At 48.7% G+C, this 16,469-nt stretch overlaps 1 protein-coding gene across 5 annotated transcripts in view; it reads left to right on the forward strand.

The window, feature by feature from the left end:
- The window catches only part of Zbtb16 (zinc finger and BTB domain containing 16), a 179,642-nt gene extending 165,903 nt beyond the window's left edge, over positions 1 to 13,739 (forward strand). For all 5 annotated transcript variants that reach the window (XM_010629434.1, XM_010629438.2, XM_010629435.3 and 2 more), the window contains exons 5-7: positions 2,446 to 2,616; positions 7,672 to 7,839; positions 9,747 to 13,739. In XM_010629434.1, the coding sequence (XP_010627736.1) occupies positions 2,446 to 2,616; positions 7,672 to 7,839; positions 9,747 to 9,976 (569 nt within the window). In that variant the 3' untranslated portion in view covers positions 9,977 to 13,739. The remainder of the gene's footprint in view (positions 1 to 2,445; positions 2,617 to 7,671; positions 7,840 to 9,746) is intronic.
- Positions 13,740 to 16,469: the final 2,730 nt, after the last annotated feature.

Here is a 16,469-nt window from a genome sequence, read left to right on the forward strand (position 1 = left end):
TGAAGGGCATGGCTTGCCCAGGAAGCCTGCTGCCTCTTGCTGATCTAGGGCAGCTGATTGAACACCTGGCCTAATTAGGGGTTTCTGTGGGATGAGGGCTAAGGGCAGAGAGGGACATGGGTGCTGGGAATGCTCAGGCTGAAGCAGCAGGGCTTCTGTGTCTACATGCTGCAGAGGGACTGGTCCTATGCATGTTGGCTGGGCTGAACTAGACACTGAGGGACTCACTGTCCACTTCTGTCCTGACAGCCTACTTTCTGTGTGTCCCCTCCAACAGGTGGAGCTGAGCATCCCAATCAAAACCTCCCAGAGATCTTGCTGGCTCTTCTAGGGTTGTGAGCCTTTTAGAAGGCTTGCAAAACTGTGGCTGTGACCAGCTCCCTGTCCATCCTTCCTGGCCTGGGGTTCTCTAGCCATTGCTGGGGAAAGCCCTGGGTGTATTGGTGCTTGCTTCTTACTGTCATTAGACATCTATTACAGGGGAAGCTCAGACAGACAAGTATCCAGCCCAGGGGTCAAATTAGGCCCAGCCCCATGGTTTCTAAAATCAACAGACCAGGCAGTTCTACCTTTCTTATCATGTAACCTTAGGCTAGTTATTTAATCTCTATGTTTCTCCATGTGTAGAAAGTGGGATAAGAATGCTTGTCTTGTAGTTATGGAAGTTTTAAATGTGATGACAGCATGAAGCCCATAGCACAATGCCTGTACTTCTTCTAAAATCAAGTCCTAGCCTGTATTCCTGTATACGCACTCGTACTGCAGGAGGGAGCTGGCTTTGGGTATCTTGACTTCAGAGTCTGCAGAAGGAGGAACCACGAATGTGAAGGGCAGGAGAGTGGAGGGTGAGAGAGAATTGGTTCCTGCCTTCCCACTAGTCCATCCCAAACCCAGCCATGAATGACTTGAGATGACCAGAACCAGATTTCTCATTTGTTGTCTCCATTGCTGGGCCACAAAGTAAGCAAGATTCTTTATGTTATCCCTTCTCTTTCCCCTCAGTTGGTACTAGAAGCTTCTTGACTCCACGCCAAGAAGTCCATGGCTTCTATCAGCCAAAGCTGTGGTCCTCCTCTTCCAGTCTGGATAGGGTTGACGTGAGATCCTCCCTCCAGTGTGGACCTCATGGAGTGGACGGCACTGTGGGCTTGAGCACAGGTGTTATCCCCCCAGATGCCAGCAGAAGCAAGCAGGGGCGCTGATGTACTTTAGGAACTGGAATTCAAAATGGTGGACCGTGGGCTACCATTAAGACACAGAAGTGGAGTTAAACACTTCTTATATGATCGTATAGCCATAAAGGCTGTGGCTTCAGAGTAGCATCAGGAAGAGGTTGATAATAGTGGAGAACACAGCATGTCTCTGTGGGGTACTGTGCAACTGGGGTAGCACAGGAAATGACAGACAGAATGAAATGAAAATATCATGTGACTCATTAGCTGAAAATCCTCTGAAAGTTGTCCGTAGGTCCTAAGAAGAAACCTGAAGATCTTAACATGGTATTCAGGACCCACATGACCCAGCTCTTGCGTCCGTCTTTAGCTTCTTTCTTTGTAACATTCTTCCTGCTCTTCCAGCCATACTGGTCATCTGTCTGATCTTTGACCCAGTAAGTTTCTTTCCAACTCTGAGTGGCATGGATACTATCCCATCACCCAAGAGTGCTTTCCCCATTGGCCTAAGTGTGGCATCTGTGATTTGAGCCGGGGCTTTGTGTGCTCTTCTCTTATATCCCCAGTGCCACAAAGAGGGTCCTATTTATGGAAGACATCACAATAATATTTGTTGAATGAATGGACTCAAGATGCATGCTTTAATGACTGGAGAAGTGGTTATAAGAATAGGATATATGCTACCTTTAGAAAAGGATTCAAATCCAGGCTGTCTGGTATGAATCCCAGACAGACTGCCACTTATGAACTCCATGAAGCTTTGGACAAGTTACTCAATCACTTTGTGCCTCAGTTTCCTCAACTGAAGGGTGAGGATGATAGTGACAACATTTTGAAGTCAAGATTTTGAATTAGTTTCATTATTATTATATTACGATCTTCGTTATTGTTGGCCTTTGCAGAGCCTACTCTGCTTCCTCACTGCTAGCCCAGACTCTTAAGGAAAGTCCCTCTGATTCTGCCCTTAGTACTCTGTGTTCTACATAGTGCCTGATGTACTTGCAAATTGACACTTGCCATTGCCATTTATGGGATTGATGCCTGTCCTTCCCCCACTAGTCCTTAGGTTCCATCAGGGAACCTTGTCAATTTTGTCCCTTGGAGCCGCAGACAGGGTGTTCAGTCCACACTGTGTGGCAGCCTGGGCTGCCTCTGATTTGCCCTTGGAAATGGGGACACTTGTCCTAATGCTGGCTCCTCTGTTAGGCTGGGTGGGTAAAGAATCACCTTGGACCCCCCTCCTTCTGAGTTCTCCCTCTGTTGTCTCCAATAGGCACTGACATGGCTGTCTTCTGTCTGCTGTGTGGGAAGCGCTTCCAGGCACAGAGTGCACTCCAGCAGCACATGGAGGTCCACGCGGGCGTGCGCAGCTACATCTGTAGCGAATGCAACCGCACCTTCCCCAGCCACACCGCCCTCAAGCGTCACCTGCGCTCACACACAGGTGGGTCTGAGTCTCTGGGAGCTCATGTCTAGATTTACCTCCAGGGACATACGGTGGAGGTGCCAGACCGAGTCACCTTTCTTTGTTCAAGGGATGAACACATGGGATTTCTGGTAATGCAGGGAGATGTTTACAGTTTTTCTCCCAATCCCATACTAAAGACCATTGGTTCTCACATCTTTCCATGCTCAGCACAGAAAAAGACGTTCATTTTTTATGCAGACTCTTGGGTCCGATGTTCAGAAACCTTGATTCACTGTGTCCAGGGTGGGATCCAAACCTCAGAACTATTAGTGCATATTCCTAAGGTATTCGGACATAGATGGACCCAAAATACATTTTGGAAACAAATGACTTTCTGGATCTCCAACCCCAGCCCCACCATTCCCACTGCCTAGAATCCACATATACACACCTGAAGTCAGCTTCCAGCTCTTAAGGGCACTGGTATTCGGACATAGATGGACCCAAAATACATTTTGGAAACAAATGACTTTCTGGATCTCCAACTCTTTCTGCCCCAGCCCCACCATTCCCGCTGCCTAGAATCCACATATACACACCTGAAGTCAGCTTCCAGCTCTTAAGGGCATACTAAACACACAACAGCAGAAGTTCTCTAATTTGGACTCAGCATTATGTAGGGAAGATAATATGGGTGTTTAAACAGCGAGCCATGATATATCCCTGCACAGCCAGGTCCTCAAGATGAGGTGAAAGGGTGTGAGACAAGGAGGCTGGGCCAAGTGCCCAAGTACTGGCATGTTACTGCCACTAATGTCTGGGTTTTGAGGGGAGCAGTTGGTGTCTCAGGTTTAAGAGGCATTTGAGTTCTTGAGCAGCCCTTGGTCTCCCCTAACAGGGGAATAGATGACCTAGATCCCTTCTTTTCCCAACAGAAAATGAGATCTTGGCTGACTGTTCATGGGTAAAGAAATTCCCATTTTTGAGTCTGCATGTGAGTTCTGTCCTGAATTGGGAGAGGTACGGGGATAGGTCTCTGTAGTAAGGTGCATGTTCGTGCCTGTTGGACAGGGTATAAAAGCTCCATGTGCCTCATAGGGATGGCAAGACCCCCACACACACACTGTCTCTTTTTCACATTCTTTTTTTTTGGAGACAGGGTCTCACTATGTAGTTCAGACTGTCCTTGAACTCACTATGTAATCCAGCCCCTCCTCGAACTCACTGTAAATCCTCCTGCCTCAGCCTCCCAAGTAATGGGATTACAGGCGTGCACTAGCATACCTGAGTTCTCTCTCTCACTCTTGGGAGTCTTCTCACAGCTCAGGGATTAAGTATGACCAGGGTTTACATGGTTACAGGCTCTGCTGAATGAGGAAAGGCTTTGCTGTCACAGACTGAGCTGGCCTGTCCTTCCAGGAGTGGCATCCTCACCAAGGAGCCTACCTGTGCCCTCACTACTGGATGCTACTCTGTTCTAAGGAGGCTTTGCATCACCATATTTGCTTAGAATCACTTAGGATTACTGGTGGAGGGAACAGAGGGTAGAGTCCAATAAGAGAAGGGATGGGTACAAAAACTGTCTCTAGAGTGACTGCATCTCCCCTACAGTTGTACGCACCTTCCTGCTCAATGGGTCCCCAAGTTCAGCCATATGAAAGATGGCAAACTCCCTTTCAGCCACTTCTGAGCATCCCACTAGAGCAAATCACTTGGCTTCGTGTGATATGAAAGATCCCAGCTCTACTGAGTCACTCAGGATGCCTCCTGCTTTGTCTGTGCCACCTGGGAGCTAAGATACCCAAATGTCAATCCTGTTTCTCCCTGTGTCAATCATGGTTCAGATGGGTGGGCAGGGACAGAGTATGGGAGAAAACCTTGCTTCTAGGAATCACAGAACATGTGTGCAGCTCCCCCCATACACACATCCATTTTCACGCCAGCCATACACAGGCTCTGCACACCCTCTACACAATGCCTCATTAATATTCTGTTGTTCTTGGCCCATTTGCTGCTGGGGCTGGGTGTTTAGCATCAGCAGCTGTGTTTGGTAGGTTAGTCCAGCCGTGCTCTTGGCATTGATGGATCCCTGATTCACACAGTTCATCATATAATAAACTCTCAGCTGTGCTGAAGGGAGGGGACTGAGGAACCCAGGGATGGGGCTGGGGTGAGGATAATGACACCGGGCTTGGTCAGAGCCAGGGAAGCCAGGTAATGACAGACTGGGGAGGGGGGTCACAGGTGCACTGGGCAGGCCAGAGGGGCTCTAATTAGTCTCGTTTGTCCTGTACTTAATGTCAAGCTCATTAACGAGTCTACAGAGTTAATCAACATACCACAAATTGGATTTTGAGTCCTGCCGCCAGTTTTGTGTACATTTTGGCCACACTGATGTGATTAACACATAGGGTGAGGGTTGTGGGCCAGGTGCTTGACAAGCTGCAGAATCTGGGTGGGTGTGCATGCACATGTGTGTTGGTGCCTTGTCTTTTTTTTTCCAAGTTCTTTTTATTCCTGTCTCTGGGCAGACTCAAGAGAGTTCCTGTTTAAACTCATTTAACATGTGATCTACGTCATAATGAAATTCATAAAAATCTGATCAGACAAACCCCTCTGATGCTTTTTTAAACTCCTAGGGCCCTCCTCTGGAGGTGAAAGGCACGCACAGGCTGCCATCCACCCTCACACCCCCAGGCTGGGTGGCTGCCGATGTACGTTTTAATTACCAGCTCTGGCTGAAGTCTCATGTGCCCCTTGCTTTATTTATTTATTTATATCTTAATGAGGATACTGAATCTTTGATTAAAGTCGTAATCGTTGCCGATTTGGTAAGGAGGGGGAGTTGGATGTCAGACCAGACGGGCCACGTGTGCAGACACAGAGGGAGAGTGTCGGGAGGGCACACACACTCACCCTCACGCTCTTCCACACACAAGCAATTAGCACCAGCTCTGCGCCAGCCTTCATTCCCCTTGGGTTCAATGAGGCTGGGGACTAAGGAATGGGCAGACTGCATATCCCTGGCGGCAGGAAGACAAGAGTACTAGTTTTTCCATCACAGGATGCTAGGACTCAGTCCATCACCACATCTGTGTATGGGGACTGCCAGCTGATCTCTGAGCCAGGCAGAGCCCATAGATCAGTGTGAACTAGACCAAGATGGCCCAACTCTTGGCGCTTCCTCGATGGAACTGCCCCCACCCCATGGCCTCCATGTGCCTTGCAGATCTTCCACCCATGAGCCAGTGAGCAGACCCAGCATCTGCTCCCCGCAGAGCCTTAAAAACCCTTCAGAGCCATCAGAAGCGATGAGAATTTATGTGGGGACAGGGGCCTGCATTTGGAAGGGGGGAGGTTTGGTTAGCGGCCTGCAGAGAGAGGAGAGCGGAGAGAGTAAAATATCATTTTAAAGAGGAAGTGAAAGCATAGGCATGCGAGTCTATAAGGAGAAGGACAATTTATGCCCAGGCACGAGCGCAGTTTGACATGGGGATAATGAAAAAACGTAGGTCATTGTGGATGACTTAAACCTTCAGCAGCTGAAGAAAATGTATGAAATGCAGAGGACATTACACGGTTGGCAGCCCCGCACATCTGCAGAGGGACAAGTGAAATACAGTGGGCCATTCTTTACCATAAACTGTGGTTGTTGGAGACGCAGCCCAGAGAAATTGTAATTACAGTGACAAGACGAATCAGCGATATTTAAATATTCATGAACAAAGTCTAGGGTGATCAATCTATCTTTATTGTCTTCGCCTTCACTTCTGTAATAAATAAGTAGCTGAAGTCCTCACCTTTCATCCCTGAAACCCCACTTTGGGGACATAATGCACACCCCTGCCTCTTACCCTCGGGGGATTTAAGAGTGGCATGCCCATTAAGAGGGTACAGATGTTCCTTGTTTACCAACCTACCTGCTTAACGACTGTTTAGACTGAGGTATGCTGTTTGGACTTATGACCCATCTTTTTTTTCCCCCACACACGATACCTTGTTTATACAGTACTGTAATTTTTGCTGATTGCACTGTACAGTACCGTACCACAATTTTATGTTCAGTTATACATTACAGTACTGCAGTGTAAGAGTTATGCAAATAAAAGCGAAGTCATCAAGTTGGAGTTTCCTTTGACCGTTTCTTTGTTCTGAATATCGTAACGTACATGCTATATAAAATTCCTCATCTAGCAGCCAATGAATTTAACAACCTAGTCTCAGGAATGGGACTCTGTTAAAAGAGGAATGTCTGTAAATGGGCATAGGTTCCAGACTGAGGAAAGACAATTTTCCCTAAGCCTGATGTACCCAGTGCTTCCTAAGAGTTTGTACAGGGCCATTCCTGGGCTGCACACTGGGCTACAGGGATGGATAAGGCTTACTTCTTACCCTTGAGGCCCTTCCATTTTAGAGGCATAGTGGCCATGCCAGGAGATACAATGTATTGTGTCTCTTAGCAGTCTAAGAAGTACCCTGTGTCCAGATTTAGGAACCATACTACAATCTGATCGCAGTGCACCTACTAACTACATGACCCTGAGGGTGAGAGTTAAACATTTCTAAGTAACTCATTTTTCTCATTAGTAAGAATAAGAATCACACCTTTCTTTAAAGTAGTTATCATGATCAAGGGATATGATCCATGTGTTGTTCTCAGCATAATAGCAAACATTCAGCAAATATAGGCTATTTTAATGGAAATGTTCCATAAAAATTGCACTATACACATAAAAGAATAAATGCTGGATGTTTCTTCTCTCTGAGACAGAGAAGGAAGTGTGACTTATTCTTCCTGTGAGACTAAAGGGAGGCTTCCAAACACAGGTGAGCTAGGCTTTGAAAAATGACCAGGGGTTCACTGGGAAGAGAAAAGGAAATCAAAGACGGAATAGTTAAGTTAGTGTAAGAGGGAAAGGGCAGGAAGTATTTAGGGAACTGTGAGAAGTTCCCCAAATTAGAGGGACTTCTTGAGGGTTACGAAGTCAAGCTATAGTGGCGCTTGACCCTGAGCTAAGGGAAAGGAGACAGGTGAGAAGAGAAGAGGAGGCAGCGCAAGGCGAGGCCTGACCCAACCCCTTGTCTCCACAGGTGACCACCCGTACGAGTGTGAGTTCTGTGGCAGTTGCTTCCGGGATGAGAGCACACTCAAGAGCCACAAACGCATCCACACCGGGGAGAAACCTTATGAATGCAATGGCTGTGGCAAGAAGTTCAGCCTCAAGCACCAGCTGGAGACACACTATAGGGTGCACACAGGTACTGAGGGCCAGTGAGGGCAGCTGGGTGGGCTGGGGAGCAGAGGGCTCCCCAGAGAACCCAAGTCAGAATGGTCCAAGGATGAACCAGGGAGAAGAGGTTCTGTGAGGCCTGAAAACCACCCCCACCCCACCCCACCCCCACAAGGCCAAGGCAGACAAGACTAATCAATCACAGCACACTTTACCGGGAACCCAGGTCAGCCCCTGAGGCAGCCACACCAATGTTAGGGCTGACATCAAGGTGATGATGAGCTCTGATTTAGGGTTGATTAGCTGGAAGTGAAGATTAGGGTGGTTTTGTGTTGCTGGAGGGTTAGAGTAAGAATGACAGTACATCGAATTAGGTTTTGATAGGTTTGGGAAATTGTGATGTTAGATCAAGTTAATCTCTGAGATTAGAGCAGGTGTATTGAATTAATAATCCCTTGATATGTATGATATTTCACCATTTCAGAGTACCTTGACATTCCTTTCTACTTAAAAGAAACATGAGCAGCTGTTTTCCCTGGGATTTTAGGTCCAGACTTAACAGGAATTCCTGCATTGGGAACAGCGGAGTCCTGGGGATGGCCTGGACTGGACTTGTTTGTGAAAGCCTATTTTTCCCCCCGATTTCAAGTTCTGTGACATCATTTTCATTGCTTAAAATTGGTTGTGGAGGAAGTACTGTATTTGCAGCATAGCAGTAGGCAAATGCTACCGATCAGGGCTTTTTGGAGAGCCTCATGTTAAACACTACCAGCACACTACCAGTTAGTGGGGAGGTGGATATTCAGAGGGAAATCATCTGAGAGTGAGAACCTGGCACATTATGAAGCCATCTCTGATCAGAGGAGACAGCTCTCCTGTCTAGAAGAAGGGGAAGAGATGATGTCAGGCAGGTCCTGCTGGCTTAGGGGTCAGTGTGTTGCCGTGGGAGAGAAGTGGGCAGAGGGAGTGATAAGTGTGTTGCCAGAGCTGTTTTCTTTCCTCCAGCTGGGGGCCACAGGGAGCGGATGGGATGCTCACTGCTGACAACTTAAGTGACCCAGAGTATTTCCCAGAGCCCTGAGGTTTCCTTAGCCCCTTGTTGGGGATGTAACCTGGCCAGTGGATCATTAAATGTATTGGCAGTGACTATTGTAAATAGCCAGTCGATAGTTAGATCACTTTGGCTGTTCATTACTTTATTATTTGCTGGGGCCTCTGCTCAGAGGAGTATCGATAGCGAGATGGCTGGCCAGTTAATTACTGTATCGAAACAAGGTTCCCTTACATCCTCTGCTCAGCTGCAGGGGACTCCAGTGGAGGGGAGATCAGGGTTGGGTACCAGGCTAAAGTATGGCTGTAGCCCCCAGTCCTTCCCTCAGAAGGGAAGGCAGGGTTCAGCACTTCACTGGGCTAGACCCCAGATGTAGAGTATATGAAGGACTGGAGTCCCTGGGTTCCTCCCGCCCCCAGTCCTTAATACCTGTAGCCTTGGAAGGACTGTACTCTCCTGCTTCTACTGGGCAAACTGAGCGAGGAAACATCTCCAAGGACTTCAGGGCCTCAGTGTCTCCTTTTGAGACATTCATTTCTTTAGAAAAGAAGAGCCCTGGCCTTTGGGAAAGTTGAGAATAGTGAGGCAGGGGGCTAGTGCTGTGCTGCACATTCCTGTAGCCACTGGCCACACCACACGTGACTGTTCACATCAGGCACCACGATGTACAGCAAAGGACATAGCATCCCTGTGTACTAGCCACATCTGTGGTGGTGTGTGCTGGTAGCTGCCGTGTTGGATGGTGTGTCCATCATCTCAGAAGTCCAGTGGAGAGCACTGGACTAGAGGAATGAGATTCTCCCACATGCCCAAGGGTGGCCCAAGGCCCTCATTGTTCTCCCTCTTTGTCTTCACTCTCTCCTGCTTTGTCCTCCACTCCCCAGGTGAAAAGCCCTTTGAGTGCAAACTCTGCCACCAGCGCTCCCGGGACTACTCCGCCATGATTAAGCACCTGAGAACACACAATGGCGCCTCGCCCTACCAGTGCACCATCTGCACGGAGTACTGCCCTAGCCTCTCCTCCATGCAGAAGCACATGAAGGGTCACAAGCCTGAGGAGATCCCGCCTGACTGGAGGATAGAGAAGACTTACCTCTACCTGTGCTACGTGTGAAGGGAGGCCCATGCGGCGGAGCAGGAGCGAAAGCCAGGAAAAATGAGTTAGAGCGAAATGAAATGCAGGGAGGACTGTGCAAAGAAAAAAAAAGATAAAAAGATAAAAAGAAAAGAAAACGTAAATGTGAGAGAAGGAAAACCCAGTAGCTATTTGGCATTGGATTCTCTCTGGGGCTCCAGGTGCCCTGGAGGCCAAGCCACTGGCCTTTCCCGGGGGCCTCTGCCCTCCATGGAGGCTGGAGGCGTGCTTGATTTTTATGGGTGGGTAGGGGTGGTTTTGTTCACTTCCGTGGTGGCATGCTTTTCTCCTCCCTCTACCCAGACCCTCCTTCTGTGTCTAGAAATGGAAGCTGGGAAGTGAGTGAGAGAGCCTCTGATCAGAGCCACACTCTGCCTCTCCTCCTCCCACTGCCTCCCAAAGAAGAAGGGAGGGAAGCAGAGAGGGGGCTGCATATGGTATGGGGGGGTCCCCGGTTGATGCTCACAATGGCAGCTCTGGTTTGTTGGGGGAAGGTTGGGAGGGGAAAGGCTCTCTTGCCACCACTTGCTTCATCTGTTGCTTTCCTCTCTCTGCCCTGCCACATCTGGGTGTCCCTCAAGGTCTGAGAGCCCCTTCTTAGCTCTTCTCTCCAGCTCCTTTGGCCGCTGTCCTCCAGGTCCCAGGAGCTCCTAGTCCCTAAGGGACCTGAGCAGTATTTCCTTCCTCCTCTGGTTCCTCGTGGGAAAGCTGCAGCCCACTCCAGAGCCCCTTCTTTCCCTTAGCTTTCTGAGAACACAGAACAAACACACCAGATGCCTACCCACGCCAAGCCCCACCTTGAACAAGATTCCTGCTGAGTTGTCATTGCTTCCAAAATGGAAAAACATAACAACTAAATATGTTCTATCCTACCAGTCAAACACACACATACCTACAACCCTGTCAGTCTGTAGGGGAAGGGACCCATGAAGGGGCCCGTTGTCCAAGGGAACGCTATGGATGCCCTTCCACAGAGGTGCCCTACATTTGGAGAAGGGAACAGACACCCAACCCAGGGTGGGGGAGCTGGCTCCAGGGGAGGAAGTCACTGTCATGCTGGGGATGTTTTAAAGCACAGGGCCTGGAGACCCCCAGACCCAGTGAGCCCAGCAGGAAAATCCAGGACCAGACAGCAGCACAGAATTGCTGGCTCACAGGCCCTCCAGTCCACAGGGAGGAAGAGGAAGGGGAGGAAAAGGAGGAGGAAGTGAATGTGGAGGAGGAGGAGGAGAAGCCGAAAGCGCTTTGGCTTTGTATGTTTTGCTTCTTTTCTGTGTTCCTTGTTAGCACATTGTACTTGAATTACCTCAGTTTTTTTGTGACCTCATAAGCTTTTTAACCCCATTTTTTTTTAGGTTCAGGTTTCGAGGAATGGGGAGGGTGTTCTCTTATTTCTTGTGTAAATTAGTAATAGTTGGCTTTTAGACTTCAGCTAGCCAAGGCCCTCCTATCACCCTGGTCACCAACCTCCCAGCTGGACGGAGCTGGCAGAAGGAGTAGAATACTCAGGACTGGAGGTTGAGGGCCAGGGAGGGCAGAGGGGTGGGTAGAGGGGATGGTGGGTCAGGGTCTCACTGTCCCCCTGAGGCACTCAGGAGTCACTGTTGGTTCTGTCCAGGGCTCAGACCATCTGTGCCCAGCATTAGTTCAGCCCGAAACACTCTGGAGAAGGCACCCACCATTCTTAAGACTTCCAGGGTCATTCAGGCTCGAGGGCCTATATTGTCAAGATCCTTGCAGACCGTTGTGGTGCCACCTCTGTGTGCATGATCGTTGCCAAAATACGTGTATTTTCATGGCTGGTCGCGTTGACCCAGCCTTGGTTTTGCTGTGTTGGGGTGGATGTTGTTTTTCTAAAGCTACCTCTTACGTTTGTCCACTTGTTCTGTTCCTCTCCTGCCCCACCCCCACCCCGCTGCTCTGTTCTCTCCTTTCCCCCAATCCTGCCCCCGCTTAATTTTTGGAAAGCACATTTGGAATACTCGTGTTTGCTTTGGGATGGGCCCTATGTTTCATCTCATGCTTTATGTGTAAGAGGGTTTTTTTTCCTCCTTTCTCGCTCTCATAAAGTTGTGTCTGCATTGTGATCTTGGGTTTCTACAAAGTGGTCTAGGAAGGCAGTTTGGGGGAGAAGGGCTGTGAGGGATATCGGGAAGTCGGAGGGATGGGTGCTGCTGTGACCACCCTCCCGTCCCCCGGCCCCATCCCTCCTGCCCCCCCCAATCTCGTCCACCAAATCTGAAGGCCTTAAAAAGCGTGTGTTAGGACGTGGATTGGGGGTTGCTATCATTAGACTGTGGATTAGAGGTGATAAAGTCGGGTGGATGCTATTTTGCAACTATACTAAAGACTTAGTGCTTTGGAAAGGAAAAAGATTTAAACTTGAAACATGTGATTAGAGCAGTTGTCACGTTTATAATGTGAAAAGAGTCAAATCTTTGGGGGAGAGGCAGTCTGTAAGAAACCGTGATGCACTATGCCTTCCTCCCCCAGTCTGAGAAGAAGGGGGACTCACCAGCCCTCAGGGCGTCTGAATCCCAGAAAACAGTATTTTTAACAGCAAGATGTTATTCAGCATTGGTGGGGAAGGGGGAAAAAAATCAAACTATTCCATACAACTAGCTGGCTCCTTGCTCCCCCACTCTTCCCACTAAGTCTGGTCCTCTCATTCATGAAAACTGAGAGGGCTGAGCTAATCTTTACAAATTGTAATATTTTTGTAATATTTGTTCTTTTGTCAGTTCTACAGGACCTTGCCCTTTCCTTTTGTAATGTGAATAGGGAAAAAAAGACAAAAAAATTCGCTACCATCACAACCAATAACAAATTATCCTTTTGTGTGTGTGGGTGCGCGCACGCGCGTGTGCTCTGTGTGTGTGGTTGTGTGTTAAATCATGAGGTATTTTGTAATGAGGTGTTGCAGCCTTGGATGGTACTAGCCCAGCATTTGCCTGGCCCACCCAGCCTGCGGGGCTCTGCAGATCCCAGGAGTCTCCGGCAGCTCTGGAGGGAGACCAGAAGGGGCAGCTCTGTACTTGCTGTGTTCCCTATGAGACCCCACACACTCCAAAGGAGCCCAGTATGCCTCTTCTCTACTTGCCCCAAAAGGCGAAAGTGTTCTCCAGTTGCCAAGGCCTTCTGGGACAGAATGGGCAGGGTAGGAAGCCGTCTGGAACACAGGCTTGGGGAGGCCAGGAGTGTGGAGGAGGCCCCCTTGCCAGATGAGATCCCCTCTCCTTTCTGCCATCTGGCCATTCCTGCCACCCCGCTGCCTTTAGCTGTGGTCCTGCAAAATCCCAGCTTGCTACTGCCTTATCCAGAACAGTGACCCTTCTCCAGTCTGGAGCATCCCTTTCTCACGTCAGGCACCTACAAGTGTGTCCCTTAATGCTTTCGGTTGCATTTATCCCTCACTCATGTGTTCCTTCCCTGTTCACTCCTTCACTCATTCAAAGCATAAAATCCTATGTGTATATAGGATAGACAAATATATATATAGAGAGAGATATATATAGCAAGAGAGATATAAATAGTAAATATCACTGCTGCTTTGGGCTGCTTTGGAGGAGGCCACAAATATGAGGAAGGCAGATCTGGGGTGCAGGGTTGGGTCGGGAGCCTGGGGGACCCAGTGATTCAGTACAATCCAGGGATGCAACACGGGCTTGTTTACTCCTTGTGCCTGAACAGTTTTTCCATGTTGAGAAAAAAAAAAAAGACAAAAAAACTGCTGCATTTTTTTCATAAGTGTATGGTACCTTTCTGAATGCTCTGGGTACACCTGCTGTGGGAAGAGAGAACCCCTGGGCAACTCCTTAGCAGGGAGACCGGGAAACTGAACGAGGGTGAAAATGGGGGTGGGGAAAATATGAGACAGAAGTGGAAGAGATGAGAGTCCCTTGGTTCATTTTCCCCAGGCCTATTTTACTGCCATCTTCCCCGCTCCTGTCTCTGTTCCTACTTCCTGGAGCTTCTGCCGGCTTGGCTGGACTGGTGGCACTTATCTGATCTGGAGATTTCCGTGAGAGAACACACTGGGACTAACCCTACACAGTGGGACCGGCAGGTAGCAGCAAAGCAGAGATGGCCAAGAGAAGGGTGCAGGACAAACCAAGGAGGCTGGGCCGGTCAGGAAAAGGGTACGCAGAGGAGGAGCATGGGCCTCTCGGGCCTGCCAACCAGCAGCCGCAGACACCCCACGTCCTTGGCGGCCCGCTCTGCAGTCAGGGTCACGGCCTCCCGGTGTGTATCATAGTATTCGTTCACATAGTGTTATGCATGATCCCTGTGAGGTTAAGAAGCCGTGGTGGTGCACCGTGCCATCTGCCCATATATATAAAGATAAATATATATATATGTATGTAAGTTATAGCACTGGGGGCCCTGATGCCCTGCTGGACCAAGCAAAACTAAGCCTTTTGGTTTGGGTTTTATGTTTTGTTTTGTTTGTTTTTGTGGCTTGTCTTATGTCGTGACAGCACAAGTGCCAGTCCGATTGCTCTGTATTACAGAATAGTGTTTTTAATTCATCAATGTTCTAGTTAATGTCTACCTCAGCACCTCCTCTTAGCCTAATGTTAGGAGGTTGCCCAATTTTGTTTCTTCAGTTTTACTGGTTACTTTTGTACAGATCAATCTGTCTATCCCTCTCCTCCCTCCCCCCTTCCTCTCCCCTCTCTCCCTCCTCCTCTCCCCTGCTCGCTCTCCTCTTGCTTCCCTTCCTTTTCCTACTCCTTATCTCTCCTGTTTTCCTGGTCTCTCCTCTTCCTCTCTCCCTGGCCTTCCCTCCCCTCCCTTCTCCTCCCCTGCTCCCCCCCTGGGTTTCACCCCCTCCCTTTCCCTGTCCCCCAAATTGTGCTTGCCACTTCTTTCTGTTCTCTGAAGCAAGTTCACTCGAAGTTGTGCGGTCCTGGTTGCAGCTTTCCGCCTCTGCCTTCGTTTTGTGTAGATTGATGCGTTTCTTTGTAACTTCAGTGTTTCTGACAAGATTTAAAACAAAAACAAAAAAAAAAAGAAAAAATGAATTTACTGCTGCAGGTTTTTTTCTCTTTCCATGTGTCACTAAGTGAAGTTTGTGCCTTCTATAGCAAAGAGAATATTTTTTACATCCTACTAACAGTAGATTTTTTTGTAGTGAACATTTTTTGTATTTTTATTTATAAGTCTCATAAGAAAAATAGCAATGTTCAGTTGTATACCTTGAATCTGCAGTTAGAAGAGAATAAAGTTAATTCAGTTGTCTCCGGGTTACAGTGTCCCCCCCTCTTTTTAAAGTACTTTCTTTGTCTTTCTGCCTTTTCTTGGATGGGGAACATTGCAGAGGAACTAAGATTTCTGTCTGATGGTAAAGGGAAGAGCACGCTGTGTTACACACATTCACTTTATTTATGACCTGTCTGTGCCCCATACACAAGACACACCACCACTCTACAACATACTGGTCTAATAATTTTTAGTTTAAGAAGCAAGTGTTCAATTGATCTTGGTATTATGTACCCGGTGGAGGGGCATTCTTTCATCTATTCAACAAGACTGTCTTATACCACTTCATGTTTTCTGTACTGGAAATAAGGACAAGGCAGAAGCCCGACCCCACGGAGCTACCATCTGTTTGCATGTAACTACTTGCTTGGGATCATGCTGCTTGCTAGTGAGTGGGCCAGTCAGAACTTATATCCAGATCTAATCCCAAATCAGGTTCAGATTTTTCCTGGACTCCAGAGGCAGGAGTCTCCTTTATGGATATTTACATCATTGTCCACTTATTCCTGGCAGCTAAACAATGTTCAAGAAATGTCTCAATATGAAGCTTCCACCCAATTAAAGGTCCCTGGTCTTGTGGCAGCCAAGACCTCTTGAGAAGGAAACAGACAGGTGGCCATGGGTAGGGAGGGTAGGGGTAGGGGAGAGGGACTCAAGCTCAGCGTTTCCACCAGTCCCGAATAAAGGATGTCCACAAAACCCAACCTGCTCGGTTTCCCCCTGGCCCATCTCCCTGTGTCTGAGTCAAGCTCTCTTCAGCCTGTTTTCTCTCCTCGGGATGGAAATGCATCCTGTTCATCTGTAGCTGCAGACCCTTTCTACTCGGTCCTAGACATGGTGGCTAGAACCTCCACCTGAGGTCACAGCTGTCCTCGCCACCAACATCATCTGCCCCCTGGCCAAAGCCTAGAAACATAAGCTGATGTGGTTGCAGTGCTCTCTCCAGGGGGGAGCCACGCCCAGCATCACCCGGGGTCTGGGAACCAGGACCACTGCCGCTTTGTTCTCGCTGTGCTGCAGTCTGCCAGGAGACCTAGTGGTCTGCCTCCCTGCCTGTCTGGATGGACATCAGGAATTGGGAGGGTGGCCTGCCAGCTCCTTCTCTTCAGGGTCCTGGGCTTGCTGAGCCGAGACCGCCTGGAGCCCTCCACTCACGGCTTGACAACCTTCCCAGGTCTCCAAAAGTTGGCTTTTCTGCCTTTCTTTCCTC

This window comes from Fukomys damarensis, unplaced genomic scaffold (assembly GCF_012274545.1).
Source record: "Fukomys damarensis isolate Sample0158 unplaced genomic scaffold, DMR_v1.0_HiC HiC_scaffold_16, whole genome shotgun sequence".
Lineage (NCBI taxonomy): Eukaryota > Metazoa > Chordata > Mammalia > Rodentia > Bathyergidae > Fukomys > Fukomys damarensis.